General features: G+C 52.4%; 2 protein-coding genes across 2 annotated transcripts; both read right to left on the reverse strand.

Annotated features, from left to right (window-relative positions):
- Positions 1-1,220: 1,220 nt before the first annotated feature.
- Positions 1,221-4,143, reverse strand: LOC100725711 (keratin-associated protein 10-12-like). Its single transcript, XM_063224617.1, has one exon. The coding sequence runs from the start codon at positions 2,325-2,327 to the stop codon at positions 1,491-1,493; it is 837 nt and encodes a 278-aa protein (XP_063080687.1). The 5' UTR covers positions 2,328-4,143; the 3' UTR covers positions 1,221-1,490.
- Positions 4,144-8,071: 3,928 nt separating this feature from the next.
- On the reverse strand, positions 8,072-10,135 carry LOC100725444 (keratin-associated protein 12-3-like). The gene has a single exon (XM_063224622.1). The coding sequence runs from the start codon at positions 8,706-8,708 to the stop codon at positions 8,340-8,342; it is 369 nt and encodes a 122-aa protein (XP_063080692.1). The 5' UTR covers positions 8,709-10,135; the 3' UTR covers positions 8,072-8,339.
- Between the last annotated feature and the right edge of the window lie 256 nt (positions 10,136-10,391).

Genomic DNA, 10,391 nt, shown 5'->3' on the forward strand with positions numbered 1-10,391 from the left:
GTTCATTATGTTGGGGGTATAGACAGCTTTTCTGAGGACAATGAGATAGGAAAGTCTTGCTTGGACAAAGGAGTCAGGCGTAGACAACGCAAAGAGCTTTAACAAAGTCAGACTCGCCGCCTCCAAAACAAACAGCACAGCAGGGAGACCCTGGGCAACTAACATGAATAGACACTTCTTGGAGAAGATCTCGGGACCCAAAGCACAGACAAAACCATCCACAGCACAGGCCACCAGAGATCTACAATCTAACAGCACCTGGATTGCACGCCATCCCATCATGAAGACATCAAGAAACAGAGAGCGCTGGAGAGGCTGTGGGTTGGCGGGCTGGGGGAAGGGAGACTCGTGTGCCTTAGATTTCAACATCAACTACTTAACCAGCGTAGAAATCTGTACACACTTTCCTCAAAACTCTAAGAGGAGAAATTCGATGCATTCCAGCGATTCCAGCTCTGCATATCTTCCCCAAGTACCCACAGGGGTGAGGTTACAGGGATCCAAGTGGGGCCAGGCTTAGGACCACACCATGCATAATAGCTCCACCTTGGAAGCAGCCTACAGGCCATGACAGACCAATGGGTCCAGGCAACGAACGTGCGGGTTGCTAGGGGTCACCAACTTGTGCTGGAGGTGCAAGACAAAACAGCACCTCAGGAAACCTCGGCCCTGGGCAGGCTGGCCAGCTTTCCCGACACACTCGACACCCCACCGGGCTGGCTCCTGCCACCTCCCGGAGTTCGTGTGCTCTGCCCTGGACACACACTTCCAGTCCAAGAGTCGACCAGCAGGGCCACCTTGCCCCTGACTCTCTTGCTTTCCCAGGTGCTTTTGTCCCTCAACACCGGGCCCTCCTGCATGAGCACGGGCTCTCCTGTACACACAACCCTGCCCTTCGCACAACATCCCAGCCTGTCCTGCCTGGCTCACTCTCAACTCTGCACACACGGCCAGGGTGACCCCGTACAACCTTTCCTGCTTGCAGCTTAGAACTTGTGTGATTTCTGCAGGAGGCTAGAGCACAGGCTCAGCCACTCCCAGAAAGCTGTATCCTGAGCAGCAACAGCAGTGTGCCCATGTGCGTGTCTTGGTGCTCAGCGGGCTTGGGCCTAAAGTTTCGTGTGAGGGGAGAGTGGAATCTGGGCTGGAACCATGGCACCCAGCGCACAGAGAGAGCCAGGACCCACGGGTATCGAAAGCAAGGCAGAAACACAGAGACGGGCACTGGCAAAGTGGATTTATTTGGCTCCCATGGGGCAGTGGTCGGATACTAAGGAGAGGAGCATCCTTTGCGTTGGGAGAGGGAAAGGGAGGCTCTGGAGCCCCTTGCTGGGTTCTAGCTCAGAGTCCAGCAGCTCAGTCCAGTAGGATTCCTGTCTGCCACAATGCGGGACCACATGGGCCCGGGAGGTACATAGTGGCGGTCCCCTGTCCCATGTCCCGGAGAGTGGACACGGAGATGGGAGTTCAGCAGCCGCAGCAGGAGGAGGTCAGCAGCAGCAGGAGGAGGAGGTGCCACAGCAGACAGGGTTGCAGAGGAGGGTGGGGCAGGAGGGCTGGCAGCACCCCGAGGACTGGCAGGAGGGCCCACAGCTCACAGGGAAGCACACGGAGCTCTGGCAGCACGGCTGGCAGCACCCCGAGGACTGGCAGGAGGGCACCACGCACACGGCTGGCCTGCAGCATACGGGCACACACACGGAGGCCTGGCACGACGGCTGGCAGCACCCCGAGGACTGGCACGATGGGGTCAGGCACAGGACAGGCTTGCAGCTCACGGGCACGCAGCAGGCAGCCTGGCAGGGGCTGGACCCGCAGCAGGCCGGCTGGCAGCACGGGGAACAGCTGGTGTGGCACATGGCGGACGAGGGAGAGGAGGTGGCTGTGGCTGGCAGGAGGTGCTGGTGAGGTCTGGGCCTCCACCCCGAGCTGCATTTATACCCGGTTCCCGGCAGGCCCGCCACACGCACGGCTCTGCTGTCTTCCTGCTCTGACTTCCTACTTTCCCACTCTGCTTGTTCCTTTGTTCCTGGAGCCTCAGCTTCTCCCCTAATTGCACCCTCTCTGGGCTGCAGGGACACAACAATCCCGCCCAGCACTGCACAGCCTCCACCTGGATGCTGGCTGCCTCCCTCCCCTTCCCCTGTCACTTCTGCCAGATCCCCCACCCCAAGATGCTGCTGTGAGCTCTCCCTCCAGGTGGGATGATGCCTTTGCAAATGCCACCCAGCTGACCCATGTCCCGGGAGGCTGCGGGTCCAGAGAAGATGGGAGGCTGGACACAACCTGGGCGCCAACCAGATATGGTGAGAGCTCGGCGCAGTCATGCGGGAGGGAGGGCTGGACACTGTCTGTCTCGTGTCTTTTCCATCCCATTGTTTTTCTTTTGTTTTCGTTTATTTTTCCCTCCTTCTTACTGTCTTGCTCTCTTTTTGCTGTTTGCTGTTTGTTTTGCCTAAGGAAGAGGGATAAAGCCTGAGCCCCAAAGAGAAACACACGCTAAGAAACACTGCAAAGCTCTTTGTGGAAATGGCACCAAAAGGAAGCTTTTTCCTTGACACACTGCACCTTAGGGTGTCTGTGACCAAACCACACTCCAGAAACACTCAGGGACGTCCTAGACAGAGACAGCCAGCCAAGGGAGCCCACAGACGAATGGAGTGACGAGGCTGAACCAGGTGAGTGGTGACAAACTACCGCAGAAATGGAGGCAACAGGGAAGTCAGGAACCAGAGGACCCGTGTCAGCGAGGAATGTGCACGGTGGTCAGCCCACGTCCTCCGGAGCCTCTTCTCAGGTCAGATTCTATCTGCGGGGCTTTCAACAGACTCACTGTGTGCAAAAGAAATTCATGGACTAGAAATCAAGGGGAAAATGAGCATGACATGCACCGGTCACCCAAAATCAACAATTGATAACCATCTCGTTCTCAAAGAATCCTTCAAGGCACAAAGGAAGCAGAACAGGGAAAGAAAGGCTCTCTAGACACGTGAAGGAGCCGCTGCACAGGAAGAAGGCAGGAGGTGGTGACGTCATGAAAATGAGCAGGCACCAAACCTCACTGCAGCACCACGGAAACAAACAGAACCGCTTGTAAAAGTTCAGGCAAACAGAGACGTGGTACAGGGCTGAACCTCAAGGCCCACTTTCAAAACACCAACTACCTAACTGACAAAATAACTAAATGAATAAAGGCAGTTAGAGAAACAGAAGATAACTCAGCTTCACAGCGAAACCAGACCTTTCCGTAAGACAAATCAAACACTGTCTGCTGAGGTTTCTACCCAAATGCTAAAGAACACATGTTCTTCTCAGCAAGACCCAGGAATTCCTCCCAAGGGACCTGCAGAGCAGCCCCTTCTGGTCCTTTCCACAAGCACACAGTGTCTTGGGCGTCCCGGAGCACTTCTCCTAGATATCAAGCACACAAATAGCACAGAGAGCTTTACAAGCATCGGGACATAGAGTTACACAGCCCTGAACACACAGTGGTGACACAAGTGGTCAAGCAAAGAAGGAAACATTTCCTGGAAGCAAAGGGGAGGGCAGGTCCCGGTTGCCAGCGCCTATGGGACAAAATGAAACCAGTCCCAGGAGGGACACGGGAGGACCACGTCTCGATCTGGTATAACTCATCCTTCACAACTCAACTGCCAACAACCCAGCAAGTGGAAAACACTGTTTTGTCCCTCAAATTGGGAATGAGAACATTTCTCTTATCTATATTGCTGTTCAATATAGTACTTAAAAATTCAGCCAGAACAAGCACCCAAGGAGAAAAAGGAAAACAATATTAAAATAGGATAAGAAGAGGTCAAAGTTTACTTACTTGATGACAGGATGCTCTCCAGAGCAGACACACAAGCACCACCAAAAGATGCCTACAATAAATACTCAACCTGACAGAATGCGTAATACACGAGCACGACTCCTCCAGCCCAGTAATGAACCTGCTGAAAAACCTGAAACGGAAGAGACTCTGTACACAGCAGCATCGAGAATGACTGCTGGACGGGCAGGGACACTGATGGTCACAGTGGCCGTGATTCCAAGGGGGATCCACACAGCCAACGTAACCGCAATCCAGCTACCAACACGCGGTCTTCACAGCATGGAGAACACAGCCCTCCAAAGCACCAGGGTCCATGAGAGACCGAGAATACCCAAAGCCCTCCAGGGCATGAAGAGCAGAGGACAGGTGTCCAAGTCGTGGGCTTCAAGTGTATTGCAAAGATGCGGGGCGCAACACATAAAGCAGAGCAAAATAAAGGAAGCCAGAACTATAGGAAGCAAAATGAAACAACGAAAGGAAACAGCATGCTTTGCACCAGCATTTCAAAAGACATGAGAATGCACAGCACTGAAGACAGGATGCAAAACCACTGCTGGCACAGAGAGCCAGCAGATCTGTGTCTGCCTGCTGGGCAGCACCACTGGAAGGCCCTTTCCTTAGGAATGCCAGTGGGGACAGACAGAGCCAGACAGATCCACCTCTGGCTGCAGGGAGCAGCCATCAGAAGGCTCCTTCTTGTACATAGCCTGCAGGAACAGGGAAAAACAGCCAGATAAGCCCTGTGCACCTGTAGGCCCCCACTGCAGGCCCTTGGTTCCTTCTGGAAGTCATCACTCAATAGTGGAATCAGACAAACACAGCCCTGTGTGTCTGCCACCATCACGGCAGTCCCAGTGTAGACACAGGCTGAGAGAAGCAGCCCCACCCCCATGCAGAGAATCCCCACTGTAGCTGTACATCTGAGGAGATGCCCCCCTGCTACCTCCCTGTAAATCTGGGGTCAGAGGAACTGGGTGCCTGTCCCATGCCCCCTGCACCATGGAAGGGTACGCAACGTGGGAAGTACCTGGGAACCTACAGGAAGCCAAGAGAATATCAAGATGATGGAGGAAAAGGCATCCTCAGACCTCTACCCCACACAGAACCACTCTGGAAGATACAGTCATGGAATCAAATGCAAGTCGCGCACCTCTAATCTCTTGAGAGTGTAGCAACAGAAATAAAGAAACAACTTCATGAGATTGCAAAAGCAGTCAAATCAGATATAACGTCTCAGGTCAAAGAAGAAATCACAAACACACTGGAAGGATTGTTCAGCAGATCTAAAGAAGACAGACAAAAAAGAGGAGCACAGGAAAATGACAGAAAATTTGAAAGGATATAGAAAGGAATTACAATGCATGAAGCAGGTTCTGAGAGATCCGGAAAATTAAACATTAACTTGAAAGTTCCTGAAACAGCTTGAGAGAGACTGAAGATAGACTTTCAAGCATGGAAGACAGGATTGCAGCTTGTGACCGAGAAACAAAAGGTCTCTTAAAAACACCATGGAATCCGGAAATAACAACTCATCGGCTGCAAGACGATGCAAAGAAGCATAATTGAAGAGTGATCAGTGTCGCTGAAGAAGCAGGGGTCAACACAAATGAAATTCAAAGGACATTCACAGAAGTAGGAGAACGCAACTTCCCGAACATGGGAAATGGATCTGGCATGCGGGTAAGTGAAGCATTATAGGACTCCAACTACCGTAACCAAAGTCAGTGTACACCCAGACATGGAATAATCAAGATCCCAGAAATTCAGCACAAGAACAGAATATTAAAAGCTGTTAGAGAAAAGAAACAGAGCACTTATAAAAGAAAACGAATCAAAATCAATGCAGACTTATCAACACAAACCATCCAGTCAAGAAGAGTTTGGAGGGAAGTGTTTCAAACCCTGAAAGAAAACAACGTGCAAACCAGAGTTGACTACCCTACAAACTATAGTTTGAAATTGATGGAAAAATAAGATACGACCATGATAAGGAACAACTGAAGGAATTTGTGACTACAACCAATCTTACAGAGAGTTCAAAGGCATATTCTACAGAGAGATAGAGATGACCATGGTTCCAGGAACAGCAGCAGAGGAGGATCGCCAAACAGGACAGGCAATGGAATGAAGGGAAGTGTGGAGGGCCAACAGCAGGAGGACAGCAGGGCAGAGGCAAACCAATGTGTGCTGCTTTGAACCAGTAGTGTAGATCGGCTCAGGTCAGCAACAAAAAGAAACATAGGGACAGTGGGTCAAGAAACAAGATCCATCGACACACTGTATACAAGAAACACATCTGACTGGAAAAGAAATTCATGGACTGAACAGCAAAGGAGAGAAAAATGTGTCCCCTGCGACAGAAAACCAGAAAACAAAGCAAGGGTAAGTTGCCCATCAACCGCACAATGGACAAGGAACATATGGTATTTTCCTGCACTGGAGAGCTACCCAACTGCAGGTAGAATAATTTCAGGGCTGCTGTAGGTAAATGGACCGAACTGGAGATCATGTTCATGGGTGAAACCGTGCGACTTATACACGTGACCCCAGTATCAGGAACAGAAGGAGTTCATGGGACCCAAAAGCAAGAGTTACTGTAAGAGTGACGGGGGAGGAAACACCTGGGAGGGAAAGGCAGTAACTACTGTTAAATTCTTATTGCTTTGAACTCTTGGGTTTTTTTAAACAATTTTGTTAGGTTAGGCTTTGTTCTGTCCTGTGTTGTTCTATTTTACCCACATGACGAGAGGGGCAGCTATTTTGAATATAATGGGATCTGTGATGATGACCCAGGATTCCTAACGTATTTCTTTGAAGCCTTATAATGCTCTCATTCATTGATATAATCGGTTTTATTGATTTCTTTCATTCTATTGTGTGTGATGGTATGAACATGTATTCTGAAACAAATGAGACATTACGGTAGCCAATGCTGACTTTCTATCACCTTGTTTTGAGGTCCTATGAGGCTTCTGTTCATCGGATTTGATTAGTTCTATCCTGTTGTGTTTAATTTGGGTTCATTATGTTGGGGGTATAGACAGCTTTTCTGCGGACAATGAGATAGGAAAGTCTTGCTTGGACAAAGGAGTCAGGCGTAGACAACGCAAAGAGCTTTAACAAAGTCAGACTCGCCGCCTCCAAAACAAACAGCACAGCAGGGAGACCCTGGGCAACTAACATGAATAGACACTTCTTGGAGAAGATCTCGGGACCCAAAGCACAGACAAAACCATCCACAGCACAGGCCACCAGAGATCTACAATCTAACAGCACCTGGATTGCACGCCATCCCATCATGAAGACATCAAGAAACAGAGAGCGCTGGAGAGGCTGTGGGTTGGCGGGCTGGGGAAGGGAGACTCATGTGCCTTAGATTTCAACATCAACTACTTAACCAGCGTAGAAATCTGTACACACTTTCCTCAAAACTCTAAGAGGAGAAATTCGATGCATTCCAGCGATTCCAGCTCTGCATATCTTCCCCAAGTACCCACAGGGGTGAGGTTACAGGGATCCAAGTGGGGCCAGGCTTAGGACCACACCATGCATAATAGCTCCACCTTGGAAGCAGCCTACAGGCCATGACAGACCAATGGGTCCAGGCAACGAACGTGCGGGTTGCTAGGGGTCACCAACTTGTGCTGGAGGTGCAAGACAAAACAGCACCTAAGGAAACCTCGGCCCTGGGCAGGTTGGCCAGCTTTCCCGACACACTCGACACCCCACCGGGCTGGCTCCTGCCACCTCCCGGAGTTCGTGTGCTCTGCCCTGGACACACACTTCCAGTCCAAGAGTCGACCAGCAGGGCCACCTTGCCCCTGACTCTCTTGCTTTCCCAGGTGCTTTTGTCCCTCAACACCGGGCCCTCCTGCATGAGCACGGGCTCTCCTGTACACACAACCCTGCCCTTCGCACAACATCCCAGCCTGTCCTGCCTGGCTCACTCTCAACTCTGCACACACGGCCAGGGTGACCCCGTACAACCTTTCCTGCTTGCAGCTTAGAACTTGTGTGATTTCTGCAGGAGGCTAGAGCACAGGCTCAGCCACTCCCAGAAAGCTGTATCCTGAGCAGCAACAGCAGTGTGCCCATGTGCGTGTCTTGGTGCTCAGCGGGCTTGGGCCTAAAGTTTCGTGTGAGGGGAGAGTGGAATCTGGGCTGGAACCATGGCACCCAGCGCACAGAGAGAGCCAGGACCCACGGGTATCGAAAGCAAGGCAGAAACACAGAGACGGGCACTGGCAAAGTGGATTTATTTGGCTCCCATGGGGCAGTGGTTGGATACTAAGGAGAGGAGCATCCTTTGCGTTGGGAGAGGGAAAGGGAGGCTCTGGAGCCCCTTGCTGGGTTCTAGCTCAGAGTCCAGCAGCTCAGTCCAGTAGGATTCCTGTCTGCCACAATGCGGGACCACATGGGCCCGGGAGGTACATAGTGGCGGTCCCCTGTCCCATGTCCCGGAGAGTGGACACGGAGATGGGAGTTCAGCAGCCGCAGCAGGAGGAGGTCAGCAGCAGCAGGAGGAGGAGGTGCCACAGCAGACAGGGTTGCAGAGGAGGGTGGGGCAGGAGGGCTGGCAGCACCCCGAGGACTGGCAGGAGGGCCCACAGCTCACGGGGAAGCACACGGAGCTCTGGCAGCACGGCTGGCAGCACCCCGAGGACTGGCAGGAGGGCACCACGCACACGGCTGGCCTGCAGCATACGGGCACACACACGGAGGCCTGGCACGACGGCTGGCAGCACCCCGAGGACTGGCACGATGGGGTCAGGCACAGGACAGGCTTGCAGCTCACGGGCACGCAGCAGGCAGCCTGGCAGGGGCTGGACCCGCAGCAGGCCGGCTGGCAGCACGGGGAACAGCTGGTGTGGCACATGGCGGACGAGGGAGAGGAGGTGGCTGTGGCTGGCAGGAGGTGCTGGTGAGGTCTGGGCCTCCACCCCGAGCTGCATTTATACCCGGTTCCCGGCAGGCCCGCCACACGCACGGCTCTGCTGTCTTCCTGCTCTGACTTCCTACTTTCCCACTCTGCTTGTTCCTTTGTTCCTGGAGCCTCAGCTTCTCCCCTAATTGCACCCTCTCTGGGCTGCAGGGACACAACAATCCCGCCCAGCACTGCACAGCCTCCACCTGGATGCTGGCTGCCTCCCTCCCCTTCCCCTGTCACTTCTGCCAGATCCCCCACCCCAAGATGCTGCTGTGAGCTCTCCCTCCAGGTGGGACGATGCCTTTGCAAATGCCACCCAGCTGACCCTTGTCCCGGGAGGCTGTGCGGGTCCAGAGAAGATGGGAGGCTAGACACGCCCTGCGCACCAACCAGATATGGTGAGAGCTCGGCGCAGTCACGCGGGAGGGAGGGCTGGACAACTGTCTGTCTCGTGTCTTTTCCATCCCATTGATTTTTTTTTTGTTTTTCATTTATTTTTCCCTCCTTCTTACTGTCTTGCTCTCTTTTTGCTGTTTGATGTTTGTTTTGCCTAAGGAAGAGGGATAAAGCCTGAGCCCCAAAGAGAAACACACGCTAAGAAACTCTGCAAAGCTGTTTGTGGAAATGGCACCAAAAGGAAGCTTTTTCCTTGACACACTGGACCTTAGGGTGTCTGTGACCAAACCACACTCCAGAAACACTCAGGGACGTCCTAGACAGAGACAGCCAGCCAAGGGAGCCCACAGACGAATGGAGTGACGAGGCTGAACCAGGTGAGTGGTGACAAACTACCGCGGAAATGGAGGCAACAGGGAAGTCAGGAACCAGAGGACCCGTGTCAGCGAGGACTGCGCACGGGGGTCAGCCCACGTCCTCCGGAGCCTCTTCTCAGGTCAGACTGTAGCTGCGGTGCTTTCAACAGACTCACTGTGTGCAAAAGAAATTCATGGACTATAAATCAAGGGGAAAATGAGCATGACATGCACCGGTCACCCAAAATCAACAAGGGAGAACCATCTCGTTCTCAAAGAATCCTTCAAGGCACAAAGGAAGCAGAACAGGGAAAGAAAGGCTCTCTAGACACGTGAAGGAGCCGCTGCACAGGAAGAAGGCAGGAGGTGGTGACGTCATGAAAATGAGCAGGCACCAAACCTCACTGCAGCACCACGGAAACAAACAGAACCGCTTGTAAAAGTTCAGGCACACAGAGACGTGGTACAGGGCTGAACCTCAAGGCCCACTTTCAAAACACCAACTACCTAACTGACAAAATAACTAAATGAATAAAGGCAATTAGAGAAACAGAAGATAACTCAGCTTCACAGCGAAACCAGACCTTTCCGTAAGACAAATCAAACACTGTCTGCTGAGGTTTCTACCCAAACGCTAAAGAACACGTGTTCTTCTCAGCAAGACCCAGGAATTCCTCCCAAGGGACCTGCAGAGCAGCCCCTTCTGGTCCTTTCCACAAGCACACAGTGTCTTGGGCGTCCCGGAGCACTGCTCCTAGATATCAAGCACACAAATAGCACAGAGAGCTTTACAAACATCGGGACATAGAGTCACACGGCCCTGAACACACAATGGTGACACAAGTGGTCAAGCAAAGAAGGAAACATTTCCTGGAAGCAA

This window comes from Cavia porcellus, unplaced genomic scaffold (genome assembly GCF_034190915.1).
Source record: "Cavia porcellus strain 051 isolate PalLab524CR breed Dunkin Hartley unplaced genomic scaffold, mCavPor4.1 scaffold_15, whole genome shotgun sequence".
Classification (NCBI taxonomy): domain Eukaryota; kingdom Metazoa; phylum Chordata; class Mammalia; order Rodentia; family Caviidae; genus Cavia; species Cavia porcellus.

Coding starts and splice junctions, on each gene's coding strand:
- LOC100725711 (XM_063224617.1), bottom strand. CDS start 2,327: ATGACTGCGCCGAGCTCTCACCATATCTGGTTGGCGCCCAGGTTGTGT.
- LOC100725444 (XM_063224622.1), bottom strand. CDS start 8,708: ATGTGCCACACCAGCTGTTCCCCGTGCTGCCAGCCGGCCTGCTGCGGG.